A 19807-nucleotide genomic window follows, 5' to 3' on the forward strand; every position below is an offset into this window, starting at 1 on the left:
TAGGTACTTCTCTGGGTGGCTCCCAGAGGCAGAGGAGGCTGCATTCGTACTCCTACCTGTTTATGTCCCTCTGCAAGATTTTGCATCCCTAAACGTTATCTGTAAGGCTGCTGCATAACTGGTGTAAAGACGGCTGAATTAAACTGGACTCTATTAGACTTCTTTTGAGGGAGAAAGAGAGAGTGATTTTCCTATGTCACACGCACAGAAGCAGCAATATATTGTAAAGGAAGAACTCTCAATGGAATGGCAAGATTGAGCACAGAAATGCTATCCTGAAATGAGATACGTTTTTCTCAGACAGTGACAAATTAAGAAGAGACTGTATTTAGTTTCTTCTTTGTTCAGAGACCTTGAAAAATATGATGCCCATGTGTTAATGTTTGAACCCACCCTCCATTCTTACTGCATTAGTCCTGCTCACAGTCATTCAATACAGAATCATGTGTGTAATCTGAAACATGTGTCCAGCGATGTGTTCCCTATTTACCAATTATTTAATTAGCTTTATTTGCTCTTTGAGATACAGGCAAAGCAATATTTTTTTATTTCCTGTATTTAAGTATGAACCGGTATTTGCCAAATATTTAAGTATGCAGAGGTATGCTCTTAATTTACAGCGTCACTCTCGGCAACGTCAGAGGCGGTTCTCTCCCCTACAGGGACACGCCGCCATCGCCGCTTCCCCCACACCATGTGGAAACCCAGCAAAGAACTGAAGGGGATGAATGTCGTGATACAGAAGTATCACCTCACACAGCATTGCAGGCGATTAAATCACTAAAGACAATAAAATCAGACTTCAAAACTAGCGGGATCGGGCACTTAGCTGGTGCAATGTCTTCCATACAAACTTTGAAGCAAAGCCCTTTGCTGTAATTATATTTACTTCACAAAAAGAAGTAGTCGTAGTAAAATGCATAAGCAAAGGAGGCAAAGGTCAGCTACGATGTACTTACTTCCATGAAATTCTTGCTATCTCTCTGCACCTACTGAACTAAGCAGCTAGTCCTTCCGCACACTGGGATACACCATCGAATGACCCTCCACCTTGGTTTCACCTCTTTGGCTCTAGCACAGTGCACTGAAGCAGATGTGAGGGGAGACAGGAGGGAAAGAGAGAGCCTCGGGCGGCAGCCGCAGCACCCGACCTCAACTCACCCATGATACTGTCCGTCCCGTTGGCAGGGGGTGTGCAAGAAGATGCGCTGTAATGATTTGTGCCACTGCGGTGGAAGGTGGACATCGGAGGAAGACTGGAATTGATGTCTGCTGAGGAGTGTGATGGGTAGCTCTGTGGCAAAAAGGATAAAAAAAGGAAATATTTTCACTATTGAGAACATGGAAAGCAGCAGGCTGCTCATATTGCCCCAGTCCCAAGTGCCGTTGTACTTCACCCGACCGCAAGAAGCAGAACGCTGCCCTAAGACTAACCAGGGAGCATATTTTTCTACCATAATTTGACATGTTCTGGAGGAGACACAGCATACACCTATCTGATATGGATAAATATCCACAGTGGACAGTTCGTAACTGATGATAGTACCACAGAGATGTAATGAGAAGGAATTAGAAAAGTTAGGTGATGTATCAAGCAAACCTTTTTGACAGGGGCAGCTATTGGCTGGAGGAGAAGCCTTCCAAGGGAAGTGGTGGAAACCCCGTACTGCTTTTGACATTAAAACCAAGATCTGACTACAAGACGTCCACGGCTGGTATTACAAAACGTGCCATAAGGAAACACACTGGCACCCCAGGTGATCAGCTGGGTCAATTTTCCTTCCCGCTGCAGTGCCTCTGTGCGACAGACGATCGAAAATGCGATGACCAAGTTCTCCAAACAAGCGTGGGCCAAGCGTCTGGGCAGCACACAAAAGGCTTGATTCTACGATTCTGTGACTCGATTCTATGATTCTGTGACTTTGGCAGCTATATGGCTGGATCAACACAAACCTCCATTACTGTGACGCAACACTGCTGCGGTCAAATGTTTTGCTGAATTTGCATTCCTATAAACCTGGCTTACATTAGTGCCGTTTGTCACTGTTGAATAGTCTTTTCTTAGTTGATGTAAGACACTGTGTGCAGACAGGTCCTAGAACATGCCCAGCTTTTATCTCTATCACAGCATTGCCCCCAGCAGAGAAGAGGTCCTGCAGAAGACCTCTAGGTTTTGGAGACTCTGATACAAAGCCTCCTTAGAAACACGGGCAGCTGGAGACACATGGCAGTACCTGGCCCAGGATCAAGGCAATGAAGTGCTAGAGCAAGATCATCTCTGTGCCCTCTGCTTCCCTAGGTGGTTCAGAGTAAGCTGGCTGAAAACATCCTTCCCTTCATTTGTACTATTTAACTACTTTTACAGGATTTCTTGTAATTAAGTGCCAAGTAACCTAATACTGTGAAGTTATCTCAAAGAATGTAAACAACATAGCCCAAACCTATTTTTCTTATCCATGGAAAAACGACCATCAACTCTGATGGAGGTCTGAATAATGTTTTGAGGTATTGACTCATTATAAACCACTCCAGGACTTCAGCCCCAAACCCAACTGGCTGAAATGGCACAGCTGAACAGAATTTCTCATGTGATGGAGAAAAGAGCAAACAACGATTGCTTAGGTCAACGGTCTGAACACGAGTGACTCCATCTCCCCTGCTAAACGGCTGTTCCATGACACGTATCGAAGTGCTGGTTTGGGATTTTCTCATTTCTCAGGGGGACACATCAAACCACTACTGCCAAACATTTTAGGAAAAACATGGGATCTGAACATAGCTTAGCAGAGAACTATTCAATGCATCTATTTAGAAAATCACTGATATGCCCGAGAAAGTAAAAATAATAAACAACAGCTTTTCTTTCTTTTGCTATATGCATTTTCTCTACAGGTCACTGAGAAGTTAAGGACATTTGCAGGGAACTGAACTGAAATCACTCAAACTTTCCCCGACCAGCTGACCACTTGTGGACGCTCCAGCTGACCACAAACTGCTGACCTCTTATTGATGCTCCAGCAGAAATTATGCGGAGAGTATTTAAAGTATCGCTGCCTCCCTTCTGTCCCAGTGTTACCTAAAACATAGAAGGCTCTGCCAGTCCAGACATACCTAATAAATGATTAATATGAGCATTGCCGGCATTGAGCACCTACAACTTGGACTGGTATCAGTGGTCCTCACTATCTCTGAAATTTAGAATAATTATAATAATACCTGCATTGAAAAAACATTTTGGGGAGTTTAGGTGGAACATCCCTCCCCATTTTACATCACAGAAATATTTCAGCTCTTCATAAAAAACCCTACATGTTACAAAACCAAGAAACTCAGAATTGAGGTAAACTTAAATGCAAAAACGTTTGCAGACTTGCCCCATGAAGGCACTCTGCTCTTACCTCTACCCTGAGCTGATACCATGAAAAGCCACCTAATTCTGATGAATGAGCACCAGTGTAGATAACAAATTAGATTAAATTGGGTTTTAAAAGTTATGTTCAATTTTTATTATATACGCTTGTCACTTCAGAGCAACGTTAAGTTTGCTTAGTGCCTTAATTATGCCTTTTATAAGGACATGATTAAGCAGTTTTTGAGGCAATTTCTTTTGCTTTTGACTTCCTATTAATTTTACATAGCAGTGTGCTAGCCTCGTTAAATGTGAGACTTTAAAGATTTGTTTTGCAAATTAATTTTCAGTTTGCAAGAGTGAATTTAATTCTTCTTATTCCCCAAAAGATGGTTCTGCAAGACCTTACAGCAATGGACTCTTTCCTCCCTTAAAACCAGTACTCCTCATTACTCTTCCTTTTTAATGACCTCCAAGCATGAAAAGTATAGACACAGAATAGAAAAACATTACTTGTAATGTTTCACACATTTTGAGAAAAATTACTTCACTTTAGCTGTCTCTTCATTCTTTTACATCTTACTTAAAACGAAAACGTAACAAAAAACTGAATTGATGGAACCCAGTGTTATTTCTACACAATCAGTTCAGCCATGATATTAGGAGAATATCCCCTAAGCTGTACTCAGATCAGATTTAATCCCAATTTTATTCTGTTCCAATACAATAGATGGAATTGGTCCGAGCAACTTCCTCCTGCTAGGGATCAGAATGTACCAGAGAAAATAAAAAACCCCTCCCTTTTTTAAAGCAGAAAATTGATGCTAGATAGTTATCTATAAACTCAGACCAGCAAAGGACATTGACCGCCATAAATTATAAACACCAAAAAGCACAGGCGTGCGCAGCTCATCGGCAGGCGGGCGGGCACGACACGAGCGGAGGGTCCGAACAGGGGCTCGACCCTCTTCTCGCAGCGTCGGCTGAAGGAAAGCTCTGCGTCACCATGTTTTTCCTCCTCTTTTCGCTTCCCAGTGGCACTAGGAGAGGTTCTGTCCAGAGGTGGTGGTCTTCCGTGGAAACAGGTACTGCACACCGGGCGAAGCCGCGGCAGGACCTCCTCGCCATCCTTCCACGGGCAGCGGCAGCCGCCCCCGCTCCCGGGGGCTTCCCAGCCTGCGCTACCCTTCAGCTTAAAAGTTTCCTTCCCTCAGCAGGGCCCGAATAAAAACTTGAAGGCAAAGCTGCCCCAGCTTTCTCAAACTCGGGTCTGCGGAGCGGGCAACGCCCCACGGCGCGCGGAGAACGCCGCGGCGGCACGACTGGCAGACGTGCCCACGCCGTGAGCGGGTCGGGGCGACGTGCCCCCCCCGCCGCCCACCCGCCCGCCCCACGTCCGTGCCTTACCAAGCGGTCGTGCGGGTGCAGGCTGCAGTAGCTGCTGGACTGGGGGATGTGAGAAGAGTTGCCCAGCATGCCCCCGTACCCAGGCTGGTTCATCCCGCTGGAGGAGCTCCACGGGTCGCTGCTGTGATGGCCATCTGTAAGACAGGAGGGAAACACCGCTGGCCGCCGGCGCCAGACCCCGCAGAACCGGCGGCTTTGCGCCCCTGCAAACTCCATCCTAACGACCCTAACGGGGCTACGGGGCTACGCCGCTCCAGCAGAAAGCCACGTACTTTAATAAAAATGAAGCTGAACTGAGCAGTGGTGAATACTCGTGTCGTCCTGCAATGCTTCGTTACAGCCACGTCATTTAGGCTTGAAAGTTTCCTGCTGCTTTATTCCTGCTCTGGTATCATAAACTCAAGTACATGAACTCTGTTATAACAAATTTCATCAGGGACAAAAGCCTGAACATTGAAACGAAATACACTGAAGCCTACAGAATGAGGATGGGCTATCGAGCTTTGGAGAAGCCTCAACTTGGTAATGATCGTATAATTCCTGAACTTTGACCTTCCACATCCAGAAAGTTTTTGGAGCCGTTTTGTTGTTGCTTTTTGTTTGTTTGTTTGTTTGAAAAGAGAGTAGCGCCACTTGTACGGTTTCTCCTTTTAGGGATTTCACAGCTTGTGTCTCTGCACCTCCTAAGCACAGCATTCATCCTTCAGGCTAGTTCACTGCTGAGGCACAATGCACACTGAAGAGTATAAAAAGGGCTCCCCAAATTTTATCGAGTAAAACAGTTGGTTGCATATTTTGCATTTAACTAGACATGCTGAAATGGAATTATAATAATGCAGTGAAATGTATTTTCTACTGGAAGAATGCCAATGTGCTAACAAAAAAAGAGGAAAAAATAGAAAGGTAACTTTTCCATAATGATCAGCAGACCTGAAGGATGGGCATGTGGGCTGGAAAAGTTGTCGGCTTTTTCAAACTACGGGAGTTGGTCTAATAAAAAATTATTATGTCTCACCTACAGCCCTGCCTTATTTATACACTTCAAACACCCTGGCAGCAGCAACATTTCTAGCATCACCTTCCCGTGGCTGTTTGAACAGTCATTTAACTCAGATTTATGTCTTCAATACGAATCTGCGAGAAGATAACATTTAAAACCACAGAATGGCTAAGCACTACAAAGGGTAAATATTTGATATCATTAGAACCCTATTAATCCCCAGCTTTGTAACTCCAGAGGAGTTTCATAGCAGGTTGCTCTTGGGGCGGGGTATTTACTCATGTTTTAAGCCAAGAGCACCATTTGCTCTTCAGTCCTGGCCCGTCCTTCCCACCGCTCAGGAAATGGTCCAGATGCAGATCCCCCACCACAGGAGGTGACCAGCGGGGTCACTGCTTTGAACGACGTCCTCTTCCCTCCCACGAGGACCCACCAGAGCGGGTGGAGGACCAGCAGAACCCCTCCTGGCAGCGCTCGAGCCCCGGACCCGGGGCAGGAGGGTCCGCTGGTCCTTCCTGCCCGCGTCCCTGCTGGTCCTGCTCCTTTGCAGGCGGGCAGCTCGTCGTCCCGCGGCAGCTGCCTGATGGAAACCCAGACACGAGCATCCTCGAATGAAGAGCCGGAGATGTGGCGGAGCTCCGCAGGTGATAGCCCGGTCACCCTGAGACAGGGAGCTGAGCCATCCCCAGGGACGCTGAGCAGCGCCCGTGACCTTCAGGTGGTGGGGACACAAAAGTGGGTTGTTTTGGTTTTTTTCCTAAGGGTGCGAATTGGAAAGTGTGTATACATATGTATATAGAATAAACTCCAGTCCCTTGCCCTGCAAATACTTTAGCCTAGCAGTCCTGCTGAATTAAACAGATTTACTTACCCTTTACTTAGCCTAAAGCAGAGTATATGTAAAAGTGTTTAAAAGCTAATCATTTTGCCCTAAATGTGGCAAAAGATGGGTATCCTAACTGTATGTGGATCTTTCCAAACTCTAGGAATTTTATTTACTAAGTTACACCAAATTTAACTGTACTTGCACATAATCATCGCAAGAAACACAACATGGTAGCAGTGAATACATGAAAACTATTAACCCACCCTCAAATGAAACAGCTTCATTTTAAAAAGGTTGCTCTAATTCCATATGCACACACATAGACATACTTGTAGCACTGTATACTTAACGTAAGACAAAATCTTTCCCATTAACATAAAACAACAATGCACCAAATACAAGCACAAACGTGTGTGCCTTCAGTATATGCATAATATATGTGCACACACACACGCTGGAAAAAAATGCTTCAAGAACCTCAGATGATAAGAGGCTGGCAAGTTATTCATTATGCTGCTTCACTGCAGGATCAAAACAAGATGTTCAGAGGCATAATGGTCAAACGAAGACGTACAGGTCTTCATTTTAATGGTAATGTTACAGACCACAAGATGATATTCTGGCATGTCTCGACTACATATAAACTAAAATACAAACACAGAAAATGTATGCAAAATAGATTTCCTTTCAAAAGCAATGTCTTACCTTGCATGAAGAAGGAGCTAGGAAAAGTGCTGGCTGCTGGTTTTGAGGATGGATAACCTGGTGAATCCCTATTGTAGTCGGCAGTGCTTGCTGACGGGGCATAAACCTAAGGAAAAAAGACTAATTTAGTATGCCTTTAGCAGGAAGCAGGAAAGAAATATTGAGTTTTTACCTTGCTCAGTATAAATCCGTTCACAACACCACATAATTCTTCTCTCAGAACACAAAAACCTCAGTATATGTGTGACTGGAAAATAAATTTTAAGCTTCAAAAGAAACTCCAGCCTGACATTTTCCAGCTTTAAACAAGGATATTTGCAAGGTATTTGTCAAACTATGTATTTCTGTAAATAAAATGAACAAACAGATGTACATATGTTCTTCCTAGAGCATTACGGAGCTTAAAATAAACAAGAACTTGAAACAATACTGATTTTCTCATATGAAGGCGTACAGACTTTACCCACTTAAGAACAAAACTGAAAGCACTGCAAGGAAATAAAAAACTATCTCCCAAACTAAAAAAAAAAAAAAAAAAAAAAAAAAAAAAAAATTTAGAAAAACAGCATTATCAAGAACACTGAAAATTACAAACATATCTTGGGATATTAAATTCCCATGGATCGAGCTCTTTCCAGAGAAGCTTTAAAGGACTATTAAAAACCTGGATCTACACAAGACCACCAACACAGCATGTGTACACATCAGGGGAAAAACTCCTCCTTTCTTAGGACTTATTGTATTTGTCTATGCAATAAACTTAGTACGTGTGCCAAAACACTCATTTACTTATATTTGCTTACTAATACACCAGAGCCTTCTGCAACTTGCCTTTTAGAAAATATCTGCTGTATTTCTTGCTTTAGTTTAGTTCAACCAGGACGGCATTTAAAAACAAAATAAAAGCAAAAAATCCCCCAAAACCAGTCAGGGCTGATAAGCGTAATTTATTATTTAGAGCGCAATTTATTCTCTCTGCTTATACGCTCCCTCAATTCCTCCGCGCTTTGTTTCTGCGCTGGAGGTGCCTCTCTCCAGATGGTCAGGAAGACTGAAGCACTGTCATCTCCTTGATGAAAATGGATACCTTCCTGCCTCCATTTTGAAGCAGGCAGCAGATCACAAAATTGGCAGAGCGCCTGCTCCGACGTTCGCAGGTCACAGCGAAAGGGAAGAGAAATCCACCAGCAAAGCACGGCCGCCGGCGGGGCTGGGAAGAGCGCCCGGCCCTGCTCCGCCAGCATCGCCCAGCCAGGGCAGGGGGAGCAAAGGGCTCCTCTCGTTAAAAAACAAAAACCCACCCAAACCCAAAAACCAGGGAGCAAAAGGCCGAGAGGCTGCGGGATGCAGAGTAACGGGCTCCCAGAGCCCCAGCAAGGAGCGGGACCGTGGGACGGGACCGGGCAGCCCGGCGTCGCATCCCCGGGCGGCAGAGCAGCCCCCCTGGCTTCGCGAGCCCCAGCGTCACCCGCGCAGACAGGGCCAGCAGCAGCTCAGCGCCCGGGACAAGCCCGACGTTACAAACCGAAGCAAAAGTCTTTTTTACGATACGGCGCCTCACGCCCCAGTCGAGATCGACGCGGGTTCGGGGTGCTCGGCGTTGGGCGCTCCGGAGAAGGAGACGTGTCCCACCGCCCGCGGGGCGGCAGCAGCTGGGAGCGAGCCCCGGGAAAGCCTGAAGACTATTTGGATGGGTAAAACAAGAGGCAACGCAACTCTGCGCCCAACCGGCCAAACCAACCCGCGGCGAAGCCATCGGCCAGTGCCGCTGAGCGGGAGAGTCCGGGTGGGACGCAGCCGCCGCCAGCCGCTGTGATACCGGCATCACGGGAGTCGACTCCCTACTCGTGTGTCAGCATTTAACTGCATTAAAGGTAAAAATACATAACAAGTACTAGCCAAACCCCGCTGCCTGCCTGCACGGGGGCCGGCAGGGCTGGCCCGGGCCAGGCAGGAGCACCCAGCTCTTGAACATGCTGTGCCGTGCCGTGCCGCGATTCTGGAGCAGGGCTGCGATTCTGGAGCAGGGCTGCCACGTGCTCTCGCCGGACACCGCCATCCCAGGCTCTGCCATCACGGCGAGGGACTGGGGCGTCCCGCCACCCCAGGATCGGTCCCCGCAGCCATCGGTCGGGGCAGGCACCAGCTGCGAGCTGTGACAGCCCCAAGTGTCGCCTCTAATACCAGCACCTTCAGCATGGCTGTTTTCAGATCGGCTCTTCCTTTAGGATGCTGAGTGATGCAGAAAGCAAGCTGGCGTGGGACGCTAGTGATGGTTTCAACCTGGGGCCGGGGGGAAAGTTCCTCTTGACCTCAGCTCTTGCAAAGATGAGTGCTGTGATTCAGCCAAGGGAGGGGAGGTCGGGAACAGAGGCAAGAGGCTTTTTGAAAAACCTGAGAGATGGGATGAAGGAGAGCCATGGGAGGCATCAGTCAGCTCAAATCTTCGCTCTCTGGTCAGCAGGGCGGTAAGGGGATGCCTCCCCAAACACCCCTTCCCAACCCTGCCCTCTCCCACTGCTGCTCCTGCACCGGCTTCGAAAATGCCTCGTACGAGTTCTGCAGTTACCAGAGAACAACCCTACAGAAACTGCAGAGGTTTTCAGAAGAGATACCTGAATGTCAGATTTAATGCTGAAAGACTAAAGATGGACATGTAGAGAAGAAAAAAAAAGGTGCTTGAATATACCCAGTGCCCAGAGAGGAAGCGAGCACAGAGGTTGGAAAGCAGCAAGGACATCAAAGGCAGCGTGCTGGCTATGCCAGCGCTTTAATAAAACATGCGTCGGGCGCTTCTTGCACTTTCAAACAAAGCAGGGTGCATGCTGATCGCAGAGCAGCTGCACTGCTCTGACACGTCTTGCAGGGGTGTAACGGGTGCCTTTGAAGAACAGCTTCACTGTGCCACGGTATTTAACGTACAGGAGTTTCTCTATTCTGCTATATCACGATATATTTAACAGCTCGGGGCCTTTCACTTGGTGCATGCCACTGCCTGGCACGGGGTTTTCTCCCTGGGCTGCACCCAGTGAGCGGGGAAGGTCTCCTGGGAAGGGCGGTGCCCACCCCACCCTGCCCCGCCCCTCCAGCACCACCCATCCCCGCCCTGGCTGGATACGGGATGCCCGTGCCACCGACTTGTGAGAGCAATCGCCCCTCTACCCAGAGGTGACCACGTCTTGCTCTTGCCTAAGTAGATCCCTGTTGTCCCCTACTTGTTGCGCTCGAGGTCACCAGGCTTGCATAAAAGTTGGGTGTGCATTTCTGAGGAAAACCAGTCAAAACTAGGCGTTTGTAACGCGTACAGTGAAAAGGTCAGACGCCGTTGCAGTTCTCTTCCCTTGACAGGTATCCCACCAAGCGCCCCGGCTGCCGGGGAGGTTTCCCAAGGGATAGGTGAACACCTAGTGGGTGACCTCATCAGTGAGGCAAGGCTTCCAGCGCATCCCACCTACCGCACAGGAAGGGCGGCTACCTGGGAAAAATGAGATGGGCCCTGGCCTGGGAAGTTATGAAGAAAAACCCTCCTGTGTCCCCTCTGATCACTCCCGCTATTTTAGGAGTGACCGGTACGTCTCCCTCCCTGCCCCACCACAGGGACGGTCCCTTCTCGCCCACCTCTCCCCGCGCAGCCCAGCCCTCTTGCTCACAACGATATACGCTGGCCTCAACCTGAACGCCTGGTTTTTCCTATATTCCTGCAGCCATCCAGCCTAACTGCTTTCAGACATGACTCCAGCTCAACAAAAATTAGGCCCGGAAAGGGCCCCCTCCCGCCGACGGAAATTTGGCTTTGCACCTCAGCTTTCTGCAGTACCTGCAGCACATGAGTTATAAAGGTCTAACGGCTCCCCGTACGCACTGTAAAGAAAACGAGTATGTATTTTACGCCTCTTGCTGACTTATTCCCCAATTTATGAGTTTGCTTCGCTTCGTTGCTTGTTGTCAAACTGAACCGTAAAGCTGCGGGGTCAGAGTCTCCCAAGGCGGGTGCCTGAGCTGCAAAACTGCCCCCGCGCCAGCGCTGCCCGCCACGCCGATGGGGCTCGGTGGGAACACACTTCAGAAATAACCCAAATAGGCAGAGCCAGTACTTGGAGGAATTTACAGAAAAGCGTGGCGGCGGCTGAAGCCGTGGCGCTGGCTGGGGACGCCCATGCAGCGGCAGGGCGCTGCCGTCGGGTCTCGCCTGCCTGCAGCCGCAATTCGCCCGCCCTGGTAGCAACAGGAGACGCGCCAGGACGAGGCGGCAATTCAACCTGGGTCAAACGCCTTCAGGGATTTTGCTTTATTATTGTTAGCAGCTGTATGAAGACACTGAATGAAGGCTTTGGCACGTCCTGGGCGCGCAGGTCAGCTTGGAGGTCAGGAAGGGAAGGAAAGCGTCAGGAGGAGCAGGGGAGGGCGGACGGAGGCTGGCGGTCGTGAAATGACGGGAAAAATAGCCAAAATAAATGCCAGCTTACAAAGTGTCATGTAACTGGGTGTAACTCTTCCTCGCTAAAGACAGAGACTTGATTTATTCTTCTGTTGGTTTTACAGCTGAATTTTCACACAGTGAAAGCCACTGGGCTGAAGCAAATTAACTCGTTTTGCTGTGACAGGCTCAGTCACAGGAAGAATTTGAGGAGCTATAAGGTAGCTTTTTTAAAAAATTGTGTATTTCCTGAAGAAGTGTCACTCTTTCAACATAAATATTCATTATTTTCAGATTTTTATCACAGTGGGATTCTCATGTTATCACGACATTAGCTAAGAGCACACATGGAAATTCCTCTCATGTTAAAATGTGCAGAAGTCTCCAGATTTGTTTCCCTCTGTATCATCGGGACTGCAGTACTTTCAACAGGCAATAAAGAGAGCGTAGGAGATGATTAACTGGATGAACAATATTCTGACTGGCCCCTGTCTTTTTGTCATTCTTCCACAAAGCAATGTTTAAAATAGCAAGCAGTGTATTATTTAATCACATTGGTAATCTGTCCAAAAATGTTTGCCAGATAATGTTACAAAGATGGAATTGCGCCGATAACCCCATTTAAACAGAGACATCAATTATCATGAGTAAGTGTTGGTAAAGAAAACAACCCAATAACTTGATCCAGAACAGCGAAAGTAAACCAGGTTAAATTTATGGCACTGGTAAAAAGGGTAATATGCTGTCTCCAAAAAGGCAAAAGAGAGTAAACCGCAGATGTGTACAAGTGACTTTCTGATTTGACAGAAAATATATTATAGATTTAAAGATGTTAATATTCTTAAAAGAGAGCCTGAATTTAGAAAATCACTCTGACTCATGCTGGGAGGTTTGAAAAGATGATGAATAATGATCTGGGAAAAACACACCATTCTGTAATATGACATGATGAAAAAATTATCACATTGTTGCCATTTTTGGGAGCCTGCCTGCAAGTTCCAAACACCTTTTCTTCTTCAATTCTTCTGGAAAGCTCGCTGTCCTGGGAATGTGTTTCCAATGTCTTTCATTTTTCAGTATTCAAGAGACTCGGTTAGCAGAGCTGCCGACGCAGCGGGCGCTGCCCCAACGCCTCCGGCCAAGCCGAGCCGAGCATCCCTGGCTGCTCGCGGGCTGGATGGACCACGCGCTTGCTCTCCGCCCACGGCGCCGTGCTCAAGCCTCGGGGATCCAGAGTCCACCAAATAACGGATAAACGGCCTCGAAAACGCCTATTAATAAGTCATAATACTAGCTGTCGAGTGAACTGGAGGTGTGCTGGTTGGTGCTGGCAAGGGCTGGGGGCGAGAAACCCCAGCTCCGCGGGTCAGGGACACGGCCGCCCCTCGCAGACATCACCGGTGGGGATGTGCGCGCTTCCCAAGTACCGGGAGATGCCTCCGGCATCGAGGCACTGCGGGGCAGGCCGTCCCACCGCGGTCTCTCCGTCAGGCTGGCCGGGGGCAGCTGGCTGCGGGTGTTTGGAAACCCAGCCCGAGCAAGGAGATGCGAGAGATTGTCTTCTCCCCTTCCGTCTTGGCTCTTCTCCTCATCTACCTCCACCTCTCTTCTGCTCTCAGGCACTGGCTATACCGTTGCCAGAAGATTTCAGATTTCCCCTCAAATTGAAATGCGTCTCCATTTTCCTGCTCGTGAGATGCTCTGAATGAGGCAGGCTGGACGGGAGGGCATCCCTCCGGTGCAAGGGCTGCGTCGGCTCAATGGGGCTTGGGCAGCCCCATCCTGGCCTTCACACGCAACGTGAAATTAGGAAGAATCTATCACCTGGCACGCATGGCCCCAATGTAAAGCACAAGCTGTAAAACACAACTGTGATTATTTCTGTATATGGAGCAATCCACTTAAATAGGTACCTGATATAAGGAAACATTTGTGAAGAGAATAAACCCATCAATCAGCAGTCCAGAGACTTCAAAATACATGGTGAAACTCCTTTAAAATTAAGATCTCAAAGAGTACATTTATTAAATTATAAGTGCATTACCAAATGGCAAAGTGTACTGGCTATCAGAACTGTCAGGAGGAATAAACCTGCTCACTGGAACAAGCTGCTCTGCATTAGCAGATGTCAGCTTCGCATAGAGGGAAAAACTCTTTTAAGCGAGTACCTGACCAAGCAGCAAGCGCTCACTGCCGGAGTCTCTCTGAGCCTGCCGCGCCGGCCATGCCGTGCCGACTCTTCCCACCCACCGCTGCCTTGGTGGCACCGGTTGGCTTCCGCTAACCGGCCTGAACACACGCGAAACGAGGACCGACCGCTGCCATTTGCGCTCTCAGGTATTACAAATTTCTTGGTCGCAACCTGTTCCACGCTCCTACGGCCGGGGCTGCTCCCAAGCAAGGCTGCTCGCTGCCTCTGCAGCCCGGGAACTCGCCAGCCGCCCGGGGCCGAGCGCGAGACCCGAGGATGGCACTGCCCCGGGCAGCAGCAGGGGAAGAGCTGGTGTAGCAGCACGGTCCCCAGCCGGAGCACGCAGAGGGACATGCTCACCAGCAACACTGAAAAAAATAAATATTAAAAAAGATTTTTAAAAAAGTCACTACTCCTTCCTTTACGACCACTTGAGGGACACACTCCGCTGCTGTTCTCACTCCTCCCAGCTCTGCCATCAGACCAGCGAGTGCTCTGCCAGGCTAGGGCTGAATTTCCCCAGCTTTTCGTTAAAAAAAAAAAAAAAAGAAAAAAAAAAAGTGTACTTTAATATGCGCGAGGAGCAGACCCCCCTTTCCGCGGGCTGACCTGTTCCAGGTTTCGAGCAGAAGGGCACTTTTCAAGCCGCAGGTCCCTAATTTCGGCCACATGTTGCTGCGGGTGAGCGGGGGGAGAGGAAGAGGAGCGGGGCGCGGGGGCGGCGGGCGCTGATGAAAAGCGCAGCCCCGCCAGTGAAGCACATTACCAGCCCGGCCTGGAAGGGGCCGGAAGGAAAACCCACCCACCTCACCCCGCGTTTATTCTATCAACCTGCAATCGCGGCAATCAAAACCAGATGTCGGCTCTTCCAGATCTTTCTCACAGGACAAACACGCGAAAGGCCTCGGGCCTGGCGTTGCCATCAAATGGTAATTGAGACCATATGAGCCCCAACGCAGAGAAGCACATGCGAACCGCCCCCCCGGCCCCGTGAGAGGTATGAAATTGCAGGTCCCGCTGAGCCGTTAAGTGCACGGTGCGCCGTGAAAAACAAGTGTATGCAGCCAGGGTAACCACCTGTACGGCACGCCGCCCCCGCCGCCGCGGCCGGGGCCCGCAGGGGGGGCCAGGGGCTCTCCGGGGTTAACGACGGAGGTCGGCGAGCGCTGCGGAAAGCCGGCGCAGGTGCGAGACCGGGCGCTCGCGCGCATCCCGCCGTCGCCTTCGCATCGCCTCTCGTGCCGCCTCCGTTAACCGGCGCCGCTTCTCCGCCGAAAACCCCGGCTGCGGGTTTTGCGGCAGGTTCAGTCCCGCCGTTATCTCCTCTCCTGCTGCTGGCGTTTATTAAAAAACGCGAGCGAGACTCGTTGACTGCGACCCCACGGGCCGAAACGCCTCTCGGTGAAGGTTTTCGCACCGGGGACGTTGGCAGGGATGCGCTCCCTCCACCGGGCTCCCGCCAGTACGGATTTTGCGCGGGACCGGCCCAGCGTACGCGAAAACGTCTGGCTTCCCTCCCGCTCCGGCGCAGGCGCCGGCCGAGCACGCCGCTGCCCCGCCGGGCCCTGGGTTTCCTCTCGTTCGCACAAATGCCATCGAGCAGGAACTCGCAAAGACTGACGTCGACTCAAAAGCCACTACAAAGTGCCAGCATTTACAAACCACAGCTCGTTTTGAGGTGAAACGCTGCAATCTGGACCAAACCACCTACTTGCCGCGCACCGGTTGTTCCGCTCCCACCAGGAATCACTGCTCGCACAAAGAGCTGCCCTACGCTCAGCATACCCTAAAGATTAGCTGCCTGGCTTTTTTTTCCTTATCCCACCCTATATGATCCTCTAAGTCCGCAGATCCTGTTCAGTTAAAATGTCTTCCAGATGGGACTGCTGAATACTGCATCTCGTGAACGCCCAAAGTTAAAAAGGGGTCAGCTAAATTAGAGAAAAAAAATTACAACATTATGTCATCCCTGTGCAGTAATACACACTCTAAAAAAGCAACAATAACATAAATAGACCCGGAGATTTTCTATTCAGACTCTGATTTCTTTCTGCCATTTGTCTTTATCACACAGCTCTCCCGGATCGCTACCAAAGCAGCGCAAGAGCCAACGCCACCACCGTCAGCTGGGTCGGGAGCCGCAGGTGAATTCTGCTCTAACGTGACATCGCTTCTCTGGGATCCCGGACAACCGGGAGCCAGAGCTCACCAAATGGTCTTCCCAAAGCACAACTGTTTCCAATAGGTGTTAGGGAAAGAAAAGGAAGAGCGAGAAAAGGAGAACACCAAAGAGTGGCCAAGGAGAGACGGGGAGATGGCCTCCTACAGCAAGAGGAAGCCCCAGGGACGAGGAACGAAAAGATAGGAAGCAAAGCAGAAAGAAGAGTGAGGGAAAAATGCATAGAGAGGGACATTTAATAACTAGGTAGCAATGGGCCATAGTCATGGGCACAGCAGAAAGGCCTCAATGTTTTTCAGAGTGTATTACAGAAGGGACAAAGCAAAGGGGGATGCCCAGGATCCCTGGAACCACCAGCGGTGAGCCCAGCCAAGAGGGGCAGAATCAGAGAGCGGCGTCAGACACAAAACTTTCCGCACAGCTGAGCGACATGCAGCTGGGCATGGCTTTGCCATCTGAGTTTCTTTTTCTTTTTTTTTTTTTTTTTTTTTAGCCACCAGGTCCCATGGATGTGAGCACAGGGGGATCAGCCTCCGCCAGGTCACAGGGATGGGAGCAGAGGAGGCTGTGAGAACTCTGAGAACCAGAGACCTGCCCTGACAGCACTCCAGGCTTCAGCACGACTCTGGTTGTGCTTCTCCGAGACATGAGCCAGCCGTCACCAGCCCTGCTGGCGTTTGGAGAACGCACGGGTGAAGTGATGGAAAGACAGCCCAGAAGATGCAACAGAGGCTGCAGAGAAACGAGAAAATTCTAGATTCTGGAGACGCTGACTCCATGAAAGCCGACGAGGAGGTGGCGACTCAAAAGTGGAGAGAAAGAGTTGGCCAACTTACCCGATTTGGGTATAAACCAACACGCAACCCTCACGGCGAGTACTGGCTAGATCGGCCTGGCTGCGGCGGGGCTCAGGGAAGGACCCCGAGGATGCGGAGGGCAATGGAGAGGAGCAGGAGACATCTCCAGGAGGAGAAGCAAAAGAGCAAAATCGAGAGGGAGTGGGTAGGAAGAAAGGACAAAGAACCAGGGGTGTGATGGGAGAGATGGGACAAAATTAAAAAATTAAGCCGACATCCTGCAGTTACCAGGATTTTAACAGTTGCAGATGCTCAGCAAGGCAGAACCAGACCTCCAAAAAAGCAATAAAGAGGGAGCAGAGGAAAAAGAGTGGGAAAACAGAAATAAAAGTGATGATGAAAAGAACAAAGGTGCCACTTGGCTCAGTTCCAGGGGCAGTTTCCATACGTGAATTCTAATTCACATTTCATGTAAGATAGCAAGTTTCTAAGCATTTATTTTTTTAGTAAAGGAGTTCCCAGAAGAGACAGAGAAAAGGAAAAGGACTATTTCATGCATTTTCCTTCTTTTGGGATCTGCTTTCTAACTTCCTTTTCTCCACTGCATTTATTGAGAACCATTTTGTGTTGGGTTTTTTTTTAATCTTCTATGCTCTGTTTACAAATACATGCAGAGACAGTGAATGTATCAGACATCTGCCCGTATTTTCCTCTCAAATCTCTCCGCAAGAAAAGAGCCTTAATTTTGCAATCTTCCAGTGTTTCTGGTCATTATCTACCTAGCACAGTGCGATCAAATAATTTAAAGCATATACAATCATTAATTGGACCTTATCTGTTTGCCTGAAGTCCTGACACAAGCTCCTGGCAGCGGTGGGTTGTACACCCGGCCGCGTACCCCCACGGTGGGTGTCAACCAGCAGAGCTGGTGGCGGGGCTGTGACGTTCATCTGTGGGGAAAGAGGGGACCAAAGTGGGCGCACGCTGAGCTGGGCGCACTGGGAGGGACTGGGGCAACCCAAAGGAAACCGTGCTTCACCGGAGAGCACTAGGGATGGAAATACCCCCATTGAGGACTAAGGCTGATGGAGCATCCCCAGGAAATCGGCTATAAACTCCTCTACTACCGGCTAGGACGCCAAGCCTGCCGTCAGGCACCGGTGCCCCAGCTCCAGCCCATCCCTCTGTCAGCAGCGGCGGAGAATCATAGAATAGAATGACAGAATCATCTAGGTTGGAAAAGACCTTTAAGATCATCGAGTCCAACCGCTAACCTAGCATCGCCAAGTCCACCACTAAACCATGTCCCTAGGTGCCACGTCTACGCTCTCTCTACAGAGAGGGGGATGCACCCGCTGCTCACCCCCCAAGGCAGATGGGATTTCACCCAGTGCTCTGCATGTACCGGGGAACTCCAGGATAACTGGATGCTCAACCGACCCAAGTGGAAATGAAGGTCTCGGTGACGAGCGGAAAGGAGCCCGGACCGGATTCTGCTTTCCTGCAGTTCGATTATTAGGAAGAGGCGGGTCCTGATCCGAACCCAGCGCCTCAGACCCATCTCGGGTAATGAATCACGAGCTGTGCCCTCTGCGGAAATGTCTTCATCTCCGGGAACGGCGGGAAGTGGGGTGACAGTGGTTTCAGGTGCCGAGACACAATAAAAACAATGAGGAAAGAAAATGTTTGCTTTTTATGTCAGCAGAGATGTCAGTACCCATTAATAAATCTATCTGCTAAATCTACTCTTATTCATGTGGGACATCACCAAGTTAAAGTAAAATAAATTATCTTTAATTAAATGGAATTGTCGTCTTCCTCCTGCTATCATCCCCAATTATTACATCCTAATCAGCCCTTTTGGGAGAAGGCATGAGGGAAGGCTGAAAGGCACATTTACTATAAACAATTTCTCTCTCTGTCAAGAGATGGAAATTTTATTTTAATTATTGTTTAGGACTATGATTTTCACCCAGTTTCTGATGAAAGGGATTAAAAGTTGAAAATGCCATCATTCAAAGAAAGGAAGAAATCTGTTCATGTCATCGCCGCAGAGCAATTTCCTCCTAGTCCCTCCTACAATTAAAGCCCAGAGCAAGGCAGAAGCAGTTAGGAAATATGCAAGTCATTTGTTTAAACTTCTTTATTAGGATTTCCAGCGGAGACTTACGTTATAAAATATTTTGATCGAAAAGACGAGGTAAATGCATTAGGTTGGAGGGGAGGGTGGGAAGGGGAAGTCTGGAGGCCAGCTCCCGCTCAGCTGCAAGCGAGAGCCAGGCTGGGCTACAAAGATTTCTGCTCTGCCCAAGTCCATGCCGCAGTACTAGGCTGAAGTAAATGCATCACAAGTTCGAACCCCTTGAACCCCATTCCTCGGGGATGAATCGCACTTGAAAAGGAGCCTGCAAGCTTTCCGCTGCCTGGGCAGTGCCTGCCTACGCAGCACACCTCGTGCTGGGGAAGGGGAGCGGTTCTGAGTAACCTTGATTAATATCGAGAGTATCAGGACTGTGTGAATCTGCACGGTTTAAATGCGAACATGGGAAATTCAGAAGGTTGACATGCAGATTTGGGCTTGGCTGAGTCTGACTCAAACTCAAACTCTGTCATGCGAAGATGGGCGGATTCAAATCGGAAAGAAAAAAAAAATAATAATAAAAAAAAATACCGCTCCAAAGCTCCACCGGTTCACAGCCCGAGCTGCACACAGCTGTATTTGAGAAGTTTAGTTTGCTAGTGTTTAAAAAGCACTTTGAATGAAGGGTACTCTCGGGGTCTGATTTTCAAACACGCTCCGAGTTGTGTTTTCCCCATTACCATGACTGCATGTAAATGAAGCACTTGTGCCCGCGACTCTGCCGCGCCGCTGCTCCGTAATCCTTTGTACACAGCCAGGCTATGCAATCACTGTAATTGTGCACACAAATTAGGCA

General features: G+C 49.0%; 1 protein-coding gene across 24 annotated transcripts in view; it reads right to left on the reverse strand.

Annotated features, from left to right (window-relative positions):
- Window positions 1–19807, reverse strand: part of TCF4 (transcription factor 4) — a 247603-nt gene that overhangs the window by 37874 nt on the left and 189922 nt on the right. For all 24 annotated transcript variants that reach the window (XM_030003630.2, XM_030003629.2, XM_030003628.2 and 21 more), the window contains 3 exons: window positions 7288–7393; window positions 4757–4890; window positions 1162–1294 (listed from right to left, as the gene is read on the reverse strand). In XM_030003630.2, the coding sequence (XP_029859490.1) occupies window positions 1162–1294; window positions 4757–4890; window positions 7288–7393 (373 nt within the window). The remainder of the gene's footprint in view (window positions 1–1161; window positions 1295–4756; window positions 4891–7287; window positions 7394–19807) is intronic.

The sequence above is a fragment of the Aquila chrysaetos genome, chromosome Z (genome assembly GCF_900496995.4).
Source record: "Aquila chrysaetos chrysaetos chromosome Z, bAquChr1.4, whole genome shotgun sequence".
NCBI classification, from domain to species: Eukaryota; Metazoa; Chordata; class Aves; order Accipitriformes; family Accipitridae; genus Aquila; species Aquila chrysaetos.